General features: G+C 35.4%; 1 protein-coding gene across 1 annotated transcript in view; it reads right to left on the reverse strand.

The window, feature by feature from the left end:
• LOC150104442 (uncharacterized) overlaps positions 1-21,739 on the reverse strand; it is a 242,607-nt gene that overhangs the window by 148,409 nt on the left and 72,459 nt on the right. Inside the window, exon 4 of the mRNA XM_090395648.1 lies at positions 19,966-20,038. Coding sequence (XP_090251774.1) covers positions 19,966-20,038 — 73 coding nt within the window. The remainder of the gene's footprint in view (positions 1-19,965; positions 20,039-21,739) is intronic.

Consider the following 21,739-nt stretch of genomic DNA (forward strand, 5'->3'; position numbering starts at 1 on the left):
CGCTACTTGATACTGACTGCCATTCAAGAAGATTAGCCTCATATTAAGTGTTGAATACTATGGCTATTCCTTTTCTGAATTCCATATAACATTTTTGTATTTATTGCTCAGAAAGATCTCACCAGTTTCTGCCTTTTTTGTTTCAATCACCTCCATTATGTCAATCTGGTACTTAACCAATTCCTCAGCTATCTCAGTTTCTTTGTCATTCAGGCTTCTTATGTTGATAGTACCGATCTTGACTCTGGCGATGTTGAGTTGGGGTTTGTTTTGGGGTTTGTTCCAGTAGCTGACTTTTCAATGTTTGCGCTGGTTCCCTGTCGAAAACAAATGGGCGCTTTGTTTAACCAGGTGATGTCCCAGCTGGCATGAAATTCTGTCATGTTGTACCATTATTTGAAATTTTGATTTAAGCCAATAAGAATACAATTTGGTCAGCTAAATCCCAAATTACCAGCCTATCATCTCTACTTTTATTCTCTTTAGGTATCCAGGCAGATACCTAACAGGGTGCACCATGAGAAGGTGAGGATTGGATACATTAGATCACAAGCCCTGGTCAATTCTCCACATTCCTTAAGTCTCAGAAAGTCAATGCTCAGAAAGATCTCACCAGTTTCTGCCTTTTTTGTTTCAAAATAAATAACTAACTATATTTTTCAGGAGATTACAATGTATACTAAATATTAATGATAATAACTAATTAATACTTCCTATATTTTGTTAACATTCCATTTGGATCATCAGAGATCACAAAGCAATGATATATGCATGCTGGCACTAACTCTAGGTAAATGAGATTGAAGAAAGGCAACCCAAGTCAGGCCTAGAGTCCTAAATGGAGTGTCTTGGCTAATGGGCTGAAGAACTGAGGATGAGTGCTTCCCAAATTTGGGACTGCTTCATGTAACCAAATTTGTTGAGATTTGGAAAGTTTCTCATATTTGTATTTGCTTTAGTATACATTGTAATTTCCTGAAAAATAAGTTATGAAACTAAAATATGTGGCAATTTTTTTTTTTTTCCCATCAGCATTCAGGCCAGTAGTGTTAATGATTGAACAAATTAGTGTGACTTCAACATTTTTGTATTGTATAATATTGTGATGGAGGTGGTGACGGAGGTGGTGAGAGAAGATGTGCCTTGGACAATGTCGTATTCAGATGACATCTTGCTGTGTGTAGATTCAAGAGAAGAAGTGGAAACTAAACTGGAAAGATGGAGAAAAGTACTGGAAGAGAGAGGTATGAGACTGAGCAGAAGTAAGACAGAGTATATGTGTTGCATAGTAGGCAGCAGCGAGGAGACAGATCTGGAGCTGGAAGGTAATGTCATCAGGAAAGTGAGGGACTTTAGATACTTAGGTTCGACAGTGGAAGAAGATGGAGGAGCTGAGAAGGAAATGGGATGCAAGATACAAGCAGGTTTGGAGGAACTGGAGGGAGATGGCTGGAGTGTTATGTGATACGATGGTGACGATCAATCTGAAAGGCAAAATCTATAGGACAGTAATGAGGTCAGCTATGACGTATGCTATAGAAACTGTGCCCCTGAGGAAAAATAACATCAGCAGGATGGAAGTAGCAGAGATGAGAATGCTCAGGTGGATGTGACCAGAAAGGATCATCTGAGAAATAACTATGTGAGGGGAACAGCGAAAGTTACGAACTTAGGAGCGAAGATACAGGAGGCAAGGATGAGATGGTTTGGTCATGTGATGAGGAGGGAGGACGAATATGTGGGAAGAAGGGTCATGTAGATGGATGTACAAGGTTGGAGGAAGTGTGGGCAGCCAAAGAGGAGATGGATGGAGCTGGTACAAGAGGACATGATGAACTGGGATGTGGCGACAGCCCAAGACAGGATGATGTGGAGGAGACTAATCAACAGTGACCCCACTTAAGTGGGAGAAGCTGCAGAAGAAGTCTTTGTGTGTGTGTGTGTGTGTGTGTGTGTGTGTGTGTGTGTGTGTGTGTGTGTGTGTATTTGAATATATATATATGTAAATATATATATATATATATACACACATGTATATACACACTCACACACACACACATATATACTCCACATGATGACCTTGATATAAAGGTTGAAACATCAGATGATTATTTTGTTTACATAAAATTGGAATTTTACTATAACATGGTGGTTGTATCTATATTTTTTTTAAATGTAAATCTTCTAATATTACTGTTATTATTTTATATCTGTCTGTAAAGAAAAGTTAACATGTTCCATCGATATACCCAATATCTACAGTCCAAGAAAGTTAATTAATCTGGTCTTTAAATTTCTGAATGCAATTCTAAAACTTAAATAATTCGATTCTGTGAAGTTTTCTCAAAAGAGATAGAAGATGGCAACAGCCATATCTAAAAGACAATGTTAACTATAACTATTTTATTTTTTTAGATTCAGTCATTGTTTATTTAAGCAGGAACCAAATGGAATAATGATTTAATTCGTAAGCCTCACTTAACACAACTACTATGGAACATTTTGTTTATACTTGACAGATATCAAGTCCATAAGCACATTGTATGGTCTTCCTTTGGTCTTTCAATCTCCAGTCACAAAGTTCGCTACACATTTACACTAAAAGTACATTAATTTTTCAATAGGAACATGAATAATAATGAAGATACAGATAAGCACTATTCATTCCTAGTTCTTCATATGGATCATCATCAACTCCCCTTTTCTTTATTAATACAGGGTGTCCACATTGGACCTCTCTACTTTGAAAGAACAGATGTTCAAATGTTTCAGAGACTCTACAAGTTTCATCCAGAACTTTTTCCTGCATCGCAATACAGTAACACTGGTAATGTTTGCAGCTGAAATTCTAACATGTTTATGAGAATCCAGATTTTCTTTCCCAGATGTTGCTTTTTGGACGAATCCACTTTCGGCAGTAGAAAAGTGAACAGGCACCATCTCAGGATATGGGGCAGTGAAAATCCTCACTGTGTCATGGAACACATCCATGACAGTCCCACGGTGTGTGGTGAAATGCAAAACGTTATCATGGACTCATTTATTTTCATGGAAAGCAATATCGATGTAATGATTTACCTCAACATGCAGGAAAATTGTCTTTTCACAACTTGAAGACTTGCAACTGAACATCCTCTTTCAACAGCATGGTGCCCTGCCACACTGTCATTTGGAGGTCAGTGAAATTCTTGACAGGGTCTTCTCTCGGCGGTGAACTGGATGTGGAAGACCAATTCCCTGGCCACCACGACTGCTGGATCTTACCCCACTTGATTTTTTCTTGTGGGGGGGTATGTGAAGGACACAGTCTACGCAACTAAAATGGACAGCCTAGAGAACCTAAGACATCATGTTTCTGCTGCTGTGTCCTCCGTCATCCTTGACGTGCTTCAGGAACCTAGTCGGAGAGACTATCGACTTGACATTGTGCAATGCAACTTAGTGTGCAAAGGAGCACACGTGGAAATGTACTACTTTTTTTTTTTTTTTTTTTTTACAAAATCTTGGTGAGTGTTCCTTCTTCTCATTTGTACAATTTTGACACCATGATCCATACACTTAAGTATTAGTAACACGATGAAACTAAGAAGATCCAATGTGGACACCCTATACATCTGTTCCTTGCTAATTCTCCTCAACATAGTCTTTTTCTTATGTCCATGAGTTGTTCATATCACAGTATAGCACATTCTGTATTTTCAATTACTGCATCTGTATAAGTGATGTCATGACAGCCTGCTATTGCAAATAGTAAAGAGCAATATAATCATTGCAGACATAGTACATTTGGGAACAGCATAATCACGCCAGTTTATTTTTGATGCTTAATTTATACAGGTGACAGGAAAAAAAACTCTTTCTTTATCTGTCTCTTTCTCTCTCTTTTAAAATTGTGGCTTCCACCCACAAAAAGTTTATTTATAAACTATAGCACATTTGTAGCATGGATAGGCTAAGAATTGTTTCTATTTTTATTGATGTTATAGACTAAATGATTAATACGGGCATTATTTATAATGGCCAGTCATTATGAATAATGACAAACAAAATCGAGCACTATAATAATTTTCACATTGTTTATCATAATTTATCATACTGACAGGTCGGGTAAAGATGATAATGATACCTTTATTCACAACAAGTGAATCAAGTTCCTACTGCTGTTGTGGAGCAGGCCATGAATAACAGCATTGGTTCCTGCAGTGCACTTGCTGTATCAAAGGTCAGTTAAATTTTTAAAAAATCAGCGTATTTGACAATGACAGAAAAAGTGACTCAAAAACCAAAGTGACATGGCCCATAACATATAAACATTAGATACAGGTATTGTTAAATATGCGTTTATTTTAAATGTTATCATAGTAAAATATGTTACCAAATCTTCAAATATATCTTGTCTTCTGTGCCTTTCTAACAACTATGGTTATCTCGTTTAAACCTTTCTTCTTTACCTTTACTATATTTCTGACTTATGGCTGAAAATAACAAAAAGCTCTGTGCAAAACTTACAGAACAAAGAAATCATCTCAGGCTGGAGCCAATCTCTTCGTCTGACCCACTGGTGTGTATTCTCAACTGAATTTGGAAAGTTTATTTAGTTTCTAGCTGCGCCACCAAATTCGTGGGTGGAAGGTGAATCTCCCTCCAAAGAATAACACATGGAACTTTTCTCTCTCAATTCTAAGTAAATCTATCAACTTAAATTTTCTGTTATGCAGTCGTGACAATATCTATTTTTTTAAGGCTCACACAGATTCGAATTAATGAGTAGTGCATTGGAATAGAAATCAGGCAGGTTATTTAAACAAGAAAACAATTTATTTACCATCAATGAAATGTACAATGGGTCAATTTTAAGTATTAAGTAAATTAGTTTCTATGCTTCAAATCGCAACTAATGACTAAGTTTACAATTTAGTTCCTTATCATAATCAATTCTAGTAAAACCAAGTGTCTATAATTTTCTCTCGTTAAACTTGGTAATACTCAGATCAAATTTTTCATAACATTCCGCAGGTTTAGGCAAGAGCTATAACATTAAATACAAAATGTTTCACCTTAAATTTTAGCCAGACCTTCTCTCGCATATAAAATACTTCAGATATCAGCATAAGACCTAAAGTTCTCAAGTATCACCATACAACAAGTTCCTTAAATAAATCACCGTCACAATCTTCCCATCTCTAGCTAAACAAAGGAAAAATCTTACTTTAAACAGATGTCTGGTCTTTTTTGAATGATCCCTGAAATCACTTCTTTTTCCATCCGACTTTAGTACTGCACTTGGATATCATATCTGGGATTTCGTGAGATCTCCTCTTAATATCGATGAATATTTGGATCTTGCCAACATGAAAACTCGACATCTAATTTCTTCAAAAACCGTTTATCTTAGTCACATCACTTTCTTGGCATTTTCTATCTGGAACGCATATCTCCAATGGCAATTACAAATTACCTCTGCCGATATTAGCAAAACTCCGCTGCCGTAGCGTACATTGTAACTTCAGGTCGGAACCCACGTGACCTCAAAACTCCTCGCTGATCCGAGAACAGGAACGCACATTGGACCGACTCGAACTCTTACTCCAAGAAAAAAAAAACAAGCCAAACCCCGTTTCGACATAGCAAACTCATATTTATATAATCCAGATGACCTTTGTTTTTGCTTACATCATCGTCCCCCGAGTACTTTGGTGGTTTCCACCCGTCACCCTTGTCGATCGGTGCAATTAGTCGGGAAAACCTGGCCAACTATTGACCCTTAAGGTTTGCAGTTGCCCTAGGTCATTATATAATACCTTAATCTGTCAAAATTACTGGTAACTAAGAGGTTTCTTAAGATTAATCTTACACTTATTTTTCTGTTCATTTACAATATTCGGTAATATACAAAAATTATTTCCAAATTAAAAGATATGAAAATATCTCTATTAACCCACAAGTAACTTTTCAGTGAATTTTGTTTATGAGTAAAATTGGGATACAAGAGGTTTTTGAAAAAAATTCCTCATATACACGATTTTACAGTATTGATATAATATAATTGACATCTTCTTATTGTGCTATCTTCTATCGAAGGTCAGCGACCATCTTGGCAAACAAACTGTGCTCTTGTGCTAATCTGAGCAGTTGTGCACTGCTCTTTCCTGTCCACGTCTTCCTCTAGTTCCTTTGCCATCAATTCTTCCTACCAAAATAGTTTGTAGAAGTTGGTATTTGCTGTTTCTCATGATGTGGCCAAGATATGTTTTTCGTTTCTTGATTATTTGTACAAGATGTTTAGCTTTGCCAATGGATTTTAAGACATCTTCATTGGTAATTTTTTCTGTCCATGATATCTTTAGCATTCTTCTGTATAGCCACATCTCAAAGGCTTCGATTTTCTTGATGGTTGTCGCCTTCAGTGTCCATGTTTCAACTCCATAGAGCAGAATAGACCACACGTAACATTTCAGCATTCGGCATCTGACTTCATATAATGACATATAATATGAATATAGCAATTTGATTAAAAATTACATTCACACTGAAGAAACATTTCAGATATTGTATGATACCCATATCACTATTGGCCATGGCAGCAGAAACTGCATGAAAAAAGAATAATCATCATCGTCATCAAATTCCTGCCTTGTACCCTCAAGGAGTGTACAGGATATGATAGTACTACACGAAAAATTAATATCATTGCTAACTTCCTATCTGCAATTTTCCTCCAAATCAGTCTGTTACTTGTCAAGACTCCAACATTATGAGATCCTAAATTTCTATCATCTAAGGCACTTTGTACTGTATCAATCCACCTATATCTTGGTCTTCCTCTGGATCGTTTTCCTGCCAACTTTGTAGAGAACACTTGTTTTGATAACTTTCCTCGCCCATTCTGTTTAAGTGACCATACCACATGAGATCAGCTCTGTTAACACATTCCTGGATGCTGACAATGTCAAGTTCTTTCCTAATATCCTCGTTTTTAATATGATAATGCCATTGATGCCATCTGTTCACACCTCTAATCTTTCTCAGGACTCTCATATCTGCAGTCTCTAGTCTTTGGTTGAAGTGTTTTACTTCTGACCTAGCTCTCAGATCCATAAGTTAAAACTGGTTTGAACACTGTCTTGTATACAGCTAATTTAGTGTTGCGACTAATTTCTCTCTTATTCCATATGAATTTATTCAACTGATTTTCTACCATACCAGCTTTGTTGATTCTGTTGTCTATTTCCATATTTAATTTACCATCTTCACTAAATATCTTGCCTAAGTAGCTGAAATGTTTTACTTGTGCCACATGTTCTCCATTCACAACACAGTTGACATTTTCAATGATTCTACCTATTTTCAATGTCTTTGTCTTTTTATTGCTGACCTTCATACCATATCTATTACAACAGTTATTCAATTTAGTCAGAGAATCTTGCAGACTTGTAGCGGATTTATTTAGAAGTATAACATCGTCTGCATAAAGCAAAGAGCTGACATTAACATCTCCAATTTCGATATGATTTTTAATGCCACTTTCCTTCATAATGTGATCCATATAGATAATGAATAACAGAGGGGAAATGTACATCCATATCTCACACCAGATATAACATTAAACCATCTTCCTGTACTTCCTTCAATTTCAACTGCTGGCTTATAACTCAAATAAAGACTAAGTATTGCTTGATATAATGCCCCATTGACACGATATAACCATAGCCTATTGAATAGCTTCTCTCTTGGCACCTTATTATATGCCTTTTCCGGATCTACAAAACTGAAATAGAGATCTTTGTTATATTCCCATGCTTTCTCCACTATTTGTTGTAAAGTGAAGGTCTCATCCTGGCAGCCTCTATTTCGCCAGAATCCAATTTGTTCTTCACAAGCTTTTCTTCTCAGTTCTTCTCAACCGTTTCTCAAGTATACTTGTATATATCTTACCAGGAACACTAAGTAGAGAAATACCTCTGTAATTCTCATATTTAGTTTTATTTCTCTTTTTATATATAGGTACTATGAGAGCTCTACTCCAATCATCGGGAATTCGTCCCTCTGTCCATTCATTCTGAACTATGCAGTGCACTCACTGTATGACTTTTATACCACCATACTTCAGCATTTCTGGTGGAATATCATCTACTCCTGCTGCCTTTCCAAATTTCAAGCCTTTGATGGTTTTTTCTACTTCGAGCATCGATATGTATTCCTGACTGCATGCCTGGTTCAGTGTTTTTTTTTATCACTGTGCTGTCATCACTGCTTGTTTCATTTAGCAAATTTTCAAAGTAATTACTCCATACTTCAAGGATATCTTTGTCTCCCATTTTCATGTCACCTTTATCATCTCTAACTCTGCTTACAGCATCTGTCCTCCATTCCTAAGCTTCAACAACCTCCAGGATATTTTGCCACCTTCATGATATTTATTTTCTATATCTTAACCAAAGTCCTCCCATGACTTTTGTTTAGCTAGTTTTACACAGTGTTTAGCATTCTTGCATTTGTCTCTGTATTCTCTAAGATCACATGCTGACTTATTTGACAGGAACTTTTGATATGCTTTCTTCTTTTCCTTCACTGCCTCTTTAACTTCCTATGTCCACCACAGGGTTCTAATTTTTCTAACCTTGCAGACAACTTTACCACATACCTCTCTAGCTGAATCAATCATGGTTTTCTTCAATGCTTGCCACTGAATCTCCAAGGTTTGGTTCCTGTTCTCAAACTCTTTCATTTTTTCTTCAATAATCTTTGTGTATTTTAGTCTACAGTTCACATCTGAGAGCTGCTCAACTTTTATTCGCTTTAAAACTTTCTTACATGTCATTCTTTTCAATATGAAATTCAATTTTATCCTGCTCAAGACTAAATAGTGATCACTTCCAATTTCAAATCCTCTGTACACTCTGGTGTCCTGCACCAAGGAGAAAACATCACTATCAACAATAACATAGTCAATGAGACTTTTCTTATTCTGAGCCACTTCTCTTCATGAATTTGTGCATATTTTTATATTTGAACATGGTGTTAGTAATAACCAGTCCATGTCCTGAGCAGAAATCCAACTGGTATTTGCCATTATTATTAGCTTTGCTCTTTTCTCCAAATTTTCCGAAAACATTTTTGTATGTCTGACAATCACTTCCTACTCTGCTATTTAGATCCCCAACGAGGATCAACTTTTCCTTTTTCATTGTGTCAGTAGCTTTCTCTAGAGACTCAAAAAATTCCTCCACTTCTACCTTAGTAGAGCCTTCTGTGGGACCATAGGCACAAATAAGTCTCATTGTCCAGTTCCCCATTCTGATATTTGCCCACATCACTCTACTTGACACTGCCTGCCATTCAAGAAGATGAGCCTTGTATTTTGTGTTGAATACTATGGCTACTCCTTTTCCTTGATTGTCATTGCCTGAATATAACATTTTGTATTTATTACTCAGAAAGATCTCACCAGTTTTTGTCTGTTTTGTTTCAGTCACCCCTATTATGTCGATCTGGTACTTATCTAATTCCTCAGCTAGCTCCATTTCTTTGTCATTCAGGCTTCTTATGTTGATAGTACCGATCTTTAACTCTGATGATGTCGATTTGCGGTGTTTTTTCAGATTTTTTTAGATTTGTTCCAGTAGCTGACTTTTCACTGTTCACCGTAGTTCCCTGGTGAAAACAACGGCAGCCTTGTTTAACCAGGTGCCATCCAGCAGGAAACTTTGTCGTGTTGTACCATCATTTTGTAATTTGGTTTAAGCCAATAAGAATTACAATTTGGTCGGGTAAATTCCAAATTGCCAGCCCATCCTCGTTCATTCAGTATCCAGGTAGATACCTAACAGGGTGCACCACAAGAAGTTGAGAACTGGACATTAGGTTAAAAGCCCTGGTCGGTTCTCCACATTCCTTTAAAGGCTATGTGGAGGTCTCCTCCCAGTTATACAGCTTTGACCTTTAAGCACCCCTGAACAAAGAATAAAGTAAGAAATATGAAAATATTACAAGGGAAAATGAACAAAATTTAGATTAGGTTATTTTATTTTATTTATTTATTTATTTTTTTGAAAATTAAATTGCCCAAAGCTTTATTCATAATGTCTGATGAAATTCTTAATGAAAAAAGTGTAGCTTTTTTTTTTTAATCACATTGCCCAAAGAGAATGTAGTTTTATTCATAATGTCTAGTCAATTTAATAAATTAATCAACATTTATCAAGCTGCATGGTCAAATTCTTAATGAAAAAAAAGTGTAGCTTTTTTTTTTAATCAAATTGCCCAAAGAGAATGTAGCTTTATTCTGGCAATAAATTAATCAACATTTATCATGCTACACAGCAGTTTTAGTCATTATTTATAATGGCCAGGCATTATGAATAGTCACTTGTCTAATAACATACGAGGGTGGTCTGAAAGTTCTCGGCCTCGATCATAGATGACAACACTATCAGCACGATTTTTTTTTTTTTTCTAAATTAGTACATCTGCCGTACACATCCATGCGAAATTCAGCTGTCTGAAACAAAAGTGTTGTCAGTATCCCTTGAAATAGATAAAATTAAGTATCTTGCAGTTATATAATTCTTTGTAAAGGAAGGTTTAATGCCAAACACAAATAGCACAATGTTCCAACATATCAATCTGCACAAATTCACATGAAGAGAAGTGGCAAGGAATAAGAAAAGTCTTATTGACTATGTTATTGATAATGATGTTTGCCTGGTGCAGGACACCAGTCCACAGAATATTTGAAATTGGAAGTGATCACCATTTAGTCTTGAGCAGGATAAAATTGAATTTCATATTGAAAAGGAGAACATGTAAGAAAGTTTTAAAGCAAATAAAAGTTCAGCACTTCTCAGATGCGAACTGTACACTAAAATACACAAACATTATTGAAGAAAAAATGAAAGAGTTTCAGAACAGGAATCAAACCTTTGAGATTTGGTTCCTGTGGCAAGCCCTGAAGAAAACACTGATTATTTCAGCCAGAGAAGAATGTGGCGAGGTGGTCTGTTAGGAAAGAAAAATTAGAACTCCATGGTGGACACAGGAAGTTAAAGAGACAGCGAAAGAAAAAAAGAAAGCAACCCAAAGTTTCTGGGAAATAAGTCAGCTTGTGCTCTTAGACAATACAGAGACAAATGTAAGAAACCAAACACTGTGTAAAACTAGCTAAACAAAAGTCATGGGAGGATTTTGATAAGAACATAGAATATAAATATCAAGAAGGTTGCAAGATATTCTGGAGGTTGTTGAAGAAGCTCAGAAATGGAGGGAAAGAGTACTGTAAAAGGAATTAGAGATGTGTTAATAATTGTGTTAATAATAAAAGTTATTATTAACACAATGTTCCAACATAAAAATGTGCACAAATTCACATGGAGAGAAGAGGCAAGGAATAAGAAAAGTCTTATAGAAATAAAACAGGAGAAAAAAAGATATCCTTGAAGTATGGTGTAATCACTTCGAAAAATTGCTAAATGAAACAAGCAGTAATGACAGCACAGTGGTAAGAAACACTGACCAGGCATGCAGCCAGGGATACATATCCATTCTTGAAGTAGAAAAAGCCATCAGAAGCCCGAAATGTGGAAAGGCAGCAGGAGTAGATGATATTCGACCAGAAATGCTCAAGTATGGAAGTATAAAAGTCTTGCAATGGCTGCACTGCATAATTCAGAAGGCCTGGCCAGAGGGAGGAATTCCAGATAATTAGAGTAGATCTCTCATAGTACCCATATATAATGAGAGAAATAAAACTGAATGTGATAATTAGAGGTATTTCATTAATGAGTGTTCCTGTTAAAATATATGCAAATATACGTGAGAAACGGTTGAGAAGAATTGCGGAAGAGAAGCTTGGTGAAGAACAAGTTGGATTCAGGCCAATGCTGTCAGGATGAGATTTTCACTTTACGACAGATAGTTGAGAAATCATGGGAATATAACAAATATCTGTATTTAAGTTTTGTAGATCTGGAAAAGGTATACGACAAGGTGCAAAAGAGAGAAGCTATTCAAAACACAACAGTTATATGGTGTTAATGGGGCATTATATCAAGCAATACTTAGTTTTTATTTGAGTTGCAAGTCAGCAGTTAGAATTGAAGGAAGTACAGTATGGTGGTTTAATGTTAAATCTGGCGTAAGACAAGGATGTACATTATCCCCTCTGTTATTCATTATCTATATGGATCACATTATGAAGGAACTGGTATTAAGCCTCATGTCAAAATTGGAGATGTTAATCTCAGCCCTCTGCTTTTCGTGGATGATGGTATACTTCTAAATAAATTTGGTACAAGTCTTCAAGATTCTTTGACTAAATTGAATAACTGTTGTAATAGATATGGTATGAAGGTCAGTATTAAAATGACAAAGACAATGAAAATAGGCAGAAACATTGAAAATATCAACTACATTGTGAATGAAGAACCTATATACTAGTGGCCAAAATTGTGGAAACCTTTTGGAATAAGTGTATTTTTGAGGTTTGATGGCTCATAACATTTTTTTTTTGTGTAATACCATAAAATTATATATCAATGGAAAGATAATTTAATCAAGAATGTAATGTAATAAAGCTTGTTCAATTATCTGTATTGTATGAAAAGTTATAGCCAAATAACCAGAAAAAAGAAGCACAACATGCTTCACAACTTGAAGAAATTTGATATGAAGTAGCTTTCCTTCATTTGAATGTAGCCAATGAGCATGAGTGTTTAGAGAATCAATCAGGTGTCATTTTGTTTTGGCAATAAGCCAATAAGGTCATAGTAGGATTCAGCGCTATTGATGTCATGTATTGGAGCTGAGAGGAGGACATTTGTCAGTGTGTTATGTGATTATTATCAAGTTGATTGGGTTTTTTTGTGTTCTTTCATTTAGTGAGCTTGTAGAACGTAATAAAATTAAAGAAATGTCGCAAAGAGTTGACTGGTCACCCAGAAAGCGATGTAAAATAGTACTATTAAGTGAACAAGGCTATAGTTATGAAGAAATTAGAAGAAAAATTGGTGGGTGGAAACTTAACCAAAGGTAGCATTTCTAAATTTTTGAAGAGGTATAAGGAGGCTCAGTCACTACAAAACCAGACTGGTAAAGGCAGGAAAAGGTGCACAATAGCAAGTGATGATAGAAGAATTGAGAGAGACTGTGCCTATGTGACAGAAGAAAATCATCTAGGTGTATACAAGATGAAATGGTGCAATACAATGTGAAGTTGAGTGCAAGGACTGTTTGGCACAGACTGAATGAATTTGGTCTAAATGCTAGAATTCCACGAAAAAAGCTATTTTTATCTCTCAAACAAAGGTTGAAAAGATTACATTGGGCTAAAACCCATGTTAACTGGAGAGCGGAACAATGGGACAGTGTTATTTGGAGTGATGAGACCAAAATCTCCCTGTTTGGTAGTGATTGCATAAAATACATAAGGAGAAGAATCGGAGAAGATTTGCATCATGATTGCATTACACCTACCGTGAAACACCCACTTAGTGTTATGATCTGGGGGTGTATGACATCAAAAGGTATGGGTAGAATTTGCATGATTAATGGGAATATAAATGCCCAAAAATATATAAATGAAATACTTGAGCGCAAACTGAAGCCTTTCGCACGTGATCTTTTCCAAGCATTTATATTTCAACAGGATTCAGCTCCATGTCATGTTGCTGCTGTGTGCAAAAAGTGGTTTCAAGATAATCATATTCCACTACTGGAATGACTTGTTAGTCAGAAGCAACCCAGCAATAAAACCCAATTAATAGAAACAATAATTCAATCTTGGTTTCACATTATAACAGCTGCAGAACTAAAAAACTTGATTCACTCCATTGGAAGTCGTTGTAAGGCCGTAATTAATGCTAAAGGTTACCCAACTAAGTATTAACTCACATTGTGAGAATTTTTGTATATCTCATTTTTTCTATCTGTTTCATTTTTCTTCTTCATAACTGTTGTTCTAATAAAAAATCCTTCATAAAAGTTATTGCATTACATTCTTGATTAAATTATCTTTCCATTGATATATAATTTTATGGTATTACGCAAAAAAAAAAGTGGTGTTATGAGCCATCAAACCTCAGAAATACACTTTTTCCAAACGGTTTCCACAATTTTAGCCACTAGTGTAACAAGTAAAACATTTCAGCTACTTATTCATGATTTTTTAGCGAAGATTGTAAATTAAATATGGAAATAGACAACAGAATCAACAAAGCTGGTATGAGAGGAAGTCAACTGGATAAATTTATATGGAATAATAGAGAAATTAGCCAAAACGCTAAATTAGCTGTATACAAGCCTTTAACTTATGGATCTGAGTCAGAAGTAAAATAACAGACCAAAGATTAGAGACCACAGATAAGAGTCCTGAGAAAGATTAGAGGCTTGAACAGATGGCATCAATGGAAATATCATATTAAAAACGAGGATATTAGGAAAGAACTCGACATTGTCAGCATCCAGGAATGCGTTAGCAGAGCTAGTCTCAGATGGTATGGTCACTTAAACAGAATGGGAGAAGAAAGATTAGCAAAACAAGTGTTCTCTGCCAGGTTCGCAGGAAAAATCCAGAGAAACACCAAGATATAGGTGGATTTATACAGTAAAAAGTGCCTTAGAAGATAGAAATATAAGATCTGATAATGTTGGAATCTTGACAGATAACAGACTGATTTGGAGGAAAATTGTAGACAGGAAGTTAGTAATGATGTAGTTTTTCATGTAGTTTTTATCATATCCTGTATACACCTTGAGGGTATATATCAGGAATTTGATGATGATGGTTTAACATCAAAAGAAATTCATTCGCAGTTCATAAAAGTTTATGGGCACTCTTCTTCGTTTTTGACAAATAAGAAATGGGCTGCCGAGTTTAAATGTGGCCATACGAGCCTTGATGATAATCCACGTGAAGGACGTCCAAAAAGTTTAACACCACCAGGAATCATTAATGAAGTGCACAATATAGTATTGGATGGCCAACAGTTCAAAGTGTGTGAAATTGCTGAGCTATAGGCATTTAAAAAGAACATGTAGAATATATTTTGCATGAAGAATTGCAAATGAAAAAGCTTTGTGCAAGATGGTGCAGCGCTTGCTCAAAGCATATCAAAAACGCACTCACGTGAAAATCTTTGAACAGTGCTTTAAGCGTTTGAACAAGAATAATGTGCATCGAATAATGTGCATCGATGCAAGAATTTTGTGCATCGATTAATTATTATGGATGAGACTAGGATTCACCATTACACACCAGAATCCAAAGAGAAGTCAAAACAGTGGACAGAAGTCAGTTGATCAGTGCCAAAGAAGACAAAGTCAGTTCCATTAGCTGGAAAGGTAATGGCATCGGTGTTTTGGAATGCTAAAAGGCATTTTGTTTATTACCGTATTTTTTGGACCATAAGACGCACCTTTTTACATAGAAAAATCAACTGAAAATTGTGGTGCATCTAATCGGTTCAAAGGTAACATTAAAATACGAATCTTTACACTGTACCGAAGCTGTCAGCGAAGTTCAATTACTGGAGCAATATGTTAATAAAATTAGTAAGTATGCCTCTGAAGGTAGGTACCTAAGTTATCTCGCAGCATGTGGGTGAATCACCAATGCTGGGCTGACTATGAAGTTAAAATTATAGAATTCCATAGATATTTCATATCAGAGAGAAGGAAATTTAACTTTCAGCTTAATCAAATTACGAACATGGATGAAGTGCCTCTAACTTTTGATGTTCCTTCAAATCGGACAGTAGATTCAAAAGGCACCAAATCAATAGTGATCAAAACAACAGGTCACGAAAAAAACTCACTACACTGTAGTTTTAGCTTGTTGTGCGGACGGAACAAAAACCACCCCGTATTAATCTTCAAGAGAAAAACGTTACCGAGAGATGAAAGTCAGCTTGGCATTATTATCTACATTTGGATGAAACAGGAATGAAATTATGGATACAAAAGAGATGGGCAAAACGTCCTGGTGCATTGTTTAAAAATGCCTGCGATGTTAGTGTGGGATCAATTCAGAATTAGCTGTCATTCCTGGAGGCCTTACAAGTCAATTACAACCCTTGGATGGATCTATTAATAAACCATTCAAAAATTTGATGCAGTAAGAGTGGAACAAATGGATGGCAAAGCCAAATCACGATGTTACGGCAACTGGACGAATGAAACGGCTGACAATTTCAGAAGTATGTAGTGGGTGAAAAATTCATGGGAAGCTGTGAAAGAAGAGACAATTATAAAGTCATTTAAGAAATGCAGGATAAGTAATGTGATGGATGGTACCAAAGATGACGCAGTTTTTGAAGGGAGTGACAACAATAGTTCAGACGACAGTAATACGAATGGTGACATTAACAAGACGAGTGATAGTACCAAGAGTGAAGATGAAATGAATATTGCTAATATAATCATTGTAAGAATAAATCAAAATTAAGTAAGAATTTGTAAATATCTTTATATAATAAAATATTTTTTTCTAAAAATCTTCTCATAAATTTGGGGCGTGCCTTATCATCCGAAAAATACAGTAATTATCTTGAAAAGGATAAAACTATAACCAAGGAATATTATTTCGATATTTTAACCAGACTAGATGAAAAAATTCGTGAGAAAAGACCCGGTTTGCAGAAGAAAAAAAAATCATCTTTCATCAGGACAATACACCTGCCCACAAAGGTGTTTTGGCAATGGGAAAATTAAGGGATCTGAACTATGAATTGTTGGAACATCCACCCTATTCCCCAGATTTGGCTCCCTCTGACTTCTGTCTCTTCCCAAAACTAAAACTCTTCCTTGCTAGTCAGAGTTTTTCTTTGAATCAAGAGGTTATTGCAACTGTAGACGGGTATTTTGCAGATCTTACTGAGAACCACTACAGGGACACGATAATGGCATTGGAATAAATATGTTAGTCTTAAGGGAGATTATGTTGAAAAACAGAAATAATTCTTAAATTAGAAATTCGTTTTTTCATTGTTAAGCTGAGAACTTTTCAGACCACCCTCGTATGTGTATGTCTGTGTGTATTATATATATATTATTTTTATTATTTTATTTGCATAGTCCAAAAATCCTGGTTTAAAGACAAAAAATTAACATTTTTCGGGATACTTCAGGTTTCCAATAAGCAGGATGGTGGTCTCATACCTGGTGATGAAATTAATCTCCCACCTAAAATCATCTACGAGTATCTTATTTCCAATGACACAAGAAATATATACAATTCACTGATTCTTCTTTTTGCTGCTAAGTGAAATGTTGCTTTCCTTCAACAACTAATATGAAGTGTGGTTAGGCTTAACAGCTTTACTAGTCTTTTACCAACAGTAAAAACTGCAAGCAGCACTATTGCTACATTCTACTTGCACCGCAATATCATTTAGAATGCAAACTAAAACCTTATCAACATAACACTATCCATATATACCTTTCATTCAATCTTTATAGGACTTATAGCCAATTGCTATAAAAGTGTTGCAAAAGGTATTTAAGTTCATTAGCAAGGGTGGTATCATTTGGAAATCAATCACCCAATACAGCTACACATAAACCAACAGTTCGGCTATGCTAGTTAGATGTGTTTGCTATCTGGCCTCACCTCATGGCCTAGACATATCAGATCATATTCAGAATACATAAAAAAGATGGCCAATTTATAGACATTGCTATAAAAGTGTTGCAAAAGGTATTTAAGTTCATGGCCTAGACATACCACTCATATTAAGAATACATAAAAAAGATAGCTAAATTTCCTGGCAACTTGAATCTCCATGCTACTTTCAAACCAACTATCAGCTTTCATCCTCTTGTACATCTACATCTTGGAGTATTAAATTTCCCCATGTCTGCAATATCTATGATTGACTGTATAACAAGTCAGGAATACCATGCTCTCAACATTCCTTCATACAGGATTACATATAAGAAAACAGTTGTGCTTTCTTATAGCTCTGAAAGACTTTTAGAATGATATTCCTCACCTCATCCAAGTAGAGAAGCATTCATTTACCAAAGAAGTGTGTGACCGTCATTCTTCTAATATCACATTTAGCCCCATTTTTCTGAATTAATTTTGTGTCTTTCGTAGCAGAAATGTAAACATTAATGGTGTTACTCTATGGGCAAGATCTGAAGAATAGTAAAAACTTCAAATATCTGGTAAGTATACCTTCTAATGATGGAAGTTTAGAATAGGAGATAATGAGGAGGATTTCACTAGGTCAAACTTTTTTTTAGCAATGTAAGCAGTCTATTTTGGGAGAGCAAGAGTCTGTTTAAGTGCAAGATCTTGATTAACAAAAATTATTTTTTTCCCATTTTGACTTATGCAGCAGAGACATGGAGACTGATAAAAAAAAAGTAACAAAAACAAAAGTAACAAGAGACATGAATAGAATAGAATACAAGCAATGGAAATGAAAGTTTTAAGGACAATGTTGGCAAAACAAGGAAAGACAAAAAATGTGGACATTAGGAATAGGTTAGGGCTTTAAAATGTTGAAGAAATGTTCACAAACTCTTGCTTGAAGTGGTCTGGACATCTAATGAGCATGAACTTAGAAAGAATATAGAAAAATTTAAATTGTACATGTTTTGGTCATATAGTATTACAAAATAAAGATTTATTGTTACATAGACCATATATTTACAACGTACTTAAGCTCTTACAAATTGCCTTGCTGAGTAGTTATGTCACGCGAACGGGTCACCCTAGCTACCTAACAGGTACTAACGGTTCTTTGTATTTTGAAACCTTTTTTGCATTTACCTCTTTTTTGTACTATGCAAGCCTTGAGAAAGCTGGTCAGTTACTAGCGAAACCGGTAGGCAATTTGTAAGAGCTTAAGTACGTTGTAAATATATGGTCTATGTAACAATAAATCTTGATTTTGTAATATAGAAAAATGTATGAAATGAAATCTGAGGGGAAGAGCCCAAGAGGAATACCACAGAAAAGGTGGAGAGACCACATAAGAGAAGATCTAAAAATGAGAAACCTGAACCATCACGGTGTTTTGAAGGAAGAATTTGGGAGGACAGAAAGAAATGAAGAGATTTGATCTGCCTCACCAGATAGTTTCTGTCAGAACAGTTGCAGCTAAAGAAAGTAGAACTTCGTTAATATCTGGCTCCTAGAAGATGTCTCATTAGGACATTAATTCCTTTACAGTTACAATTTGAATTTACCATAATCGTAATCTGTGCTCTGGAGTACTGGAAATCCAGTGAAATATTGGTGAACTCAAATTAATTACTGATATTCCTCAGTGCTGTTCATAATAGTATTTCATGGTGTAAACAAAACACCTACTTAATCTGTAATTTGATATTGCTCTAACAAGCCTATTGCTACCAGCATGTATTTTCTTCTAATGTCTAGCAGATATACTACACACTTGGCCTGGTTGACTGAATGGTTAGCTTATCTGCTTTCTAGCCAAAAGGCTGTGGGTTTGAATCCTGCCATGGGCATGGATGTTTGTGATTGTGAAAATACAGTGGTGGGCAGCAGACAGCATTGATGTAGATGAGGTAATCATGGTTCGTTGTAGTTGGTGGACTGAGTGGTGGAGATGGAGAGCTGTAGCTTCCCTCAAATGAGTCTTTGGACTCCTTGGATATGTCAATAATAATAATATCAAACTGTGGTTCAAGTAATACTGACTGTTATACTTGATAAAACTATATTCATAGCATGTAAAATAATTAAAATAATGTTTAGTAGATAAAATCTCATTGTATTACATGGAACTCAATATCTGCTTTCTTTTTAGTCTGCTGTCATAATAGTCAACAAGTATACAAATCTTCTCAAATATTTCCTAGTATCCTTAAACACATTACCCAATTTGAAAACTATTGGGATATTCAATGCAAATGAAATTAAACATGAAAAAAATTCCTTAAAACCACAGTTATTTTTAATTGTTATTAGTTATAACAATTATATTGAATGCTTACCATTAATGATAAAATCATGATCAGATGCACCATCTTCAGTAAAGAATTCCTTTCCTATAACATTCAGAGTATGCTGAAAACACAAACATACACAAAAAGGTTTCTTTTCAAGATTCTTTTAATCTTATATTTCATATGAAGTATAAATTCATCAATAAAATTGAAAAGCTTTAAGGAAACATATAAAGAATTTTTTCCCCAAATTCACAGACTAACATGAATCATCAAATACAAATGTGTATGGGAAAAAATATTTTATTTGGTAGTATAAATAATCAAGAACAACACAAAGAGAAGGCATTTTGCTTTTGTGTGTGTACCCAATTTAAAAGCAGTGTGCATTTTTTTTTTTTACATAAAAGATTTTTTTTTACAGGTAAAATCACTGTTTACTGAATATATAATAAGATAATAAAGATGAATTGCAAAATATTTAATATTCTAAAATAATGTGCTTATACAGTAAACCCCGTTTTTACATTCCCACAATTTACGTTTTCCTGCCATTTACGTCATTTTCCGTTGGTCCAGGCCTATTTTTACTATATATTGTTTTCCTGCCATTAATAACTTGATGTGGAAGTTATTTCCCGTGATTTGTGTTTTTTCTCGGGTGGCAATACTGATTTTTGAATCAATTTCCTCTCATTCAAATCGATTTCTGCAGAAATCTGTGCATTTCTGTTCCTAGATGCCGTTGCTTTTGGCTGTAGTTTCGTTTCTGCCATCACAGTGACTTGCATGCTTGCAGCAGTGATGTAGTGATGAGCGATACAGTGATTTTTCAATCACAGTACGAATTGATATTGCAGAATTTCTGCTAAGTAATTTAGCATGTGATAGTTGCTTTCAAGTTGCGATGCTCCACGAAATAGAAAATGTATTTCAGTAGAAGAAAAGATGGCAATTCTGCGATGTGTAGATTGGCATGCCGGAACACGTGTGCATTTAGCAAAAGATCTTTGACTCTCTGTGTTCACTTTGAACACGATAGTAAAAAACAGGTCAAGCATTGAACTCAATACAAAGCAATCTGGTGCTATGTCAAAAAAACGAAAATATATCCAGACATCAACATACGATGAATTGGATAAACTTGTGGCAGAGTGGTTTGTTTCTACGAGAGCACTAGGTATTCCAGTCGATGGTACTATACTGAAATTGAAAGCCCTTGAATTTGCTGATAGGTTGGAGATTAATGGTTTTACTGCATTAAATGGATGGATTGATCATTTCAAGAAAGTAACAGTGTTGCAGGGGAAACTGTAAATCAGTGGGAACATGAACTAAAGATTATTATTCAGGACTACGAACCGAAAAATATTTTCAATGTTGATGAAACTGGGCTCTTTTATAACATTCTGCCAAGTAAAACATTGTGTTTTAAAGGAGAGACGTGTCATGTTGGAAAACTCAGCAAGCAGAAGGTAACTGTTTTGCTCGTGGTAAATGCTGATGGATCAGAAAAATTACCTCCACTGGTAATTGGTAAATTTAAAAAGCCCAAGGTGTTTTAAGAACGTGAAAAATCTGCCTACTATGTATGATGCCAACAGCACAGCATGGATGACCAGCAGCATCTTCACATCCACCATGCATGTTCTCAATGCTAAAATTGGGAAAATCACAGCAAAATACTACTGCTGCTAGACACATGTGCTGCACACCCTAAAGATCTGCAGCGCAGAAACATTAGATTAGTTTTCTTTCCCCCTAATTGTACAAGTGAGCTTCAGCCATTAGATCTGGGCATCATCCATGCATTTAAATGGAA

Source organism: Typopeltis vanoorti, chromosome 7, assembly GCF_054136105.1.
Source record: "Typopeltis vanoorti isolate ZY-2024b chromosome 7, IOZ_Tvanoo_1.0, whole genome shotgun sequence".
Taxonomy (NCBI): Eukaryota; Metazoa; Arthropoda; class Arachnida; order Uropygi; family Thelyphonidae; genus Typopeltis; species Typopeltis vanoorti.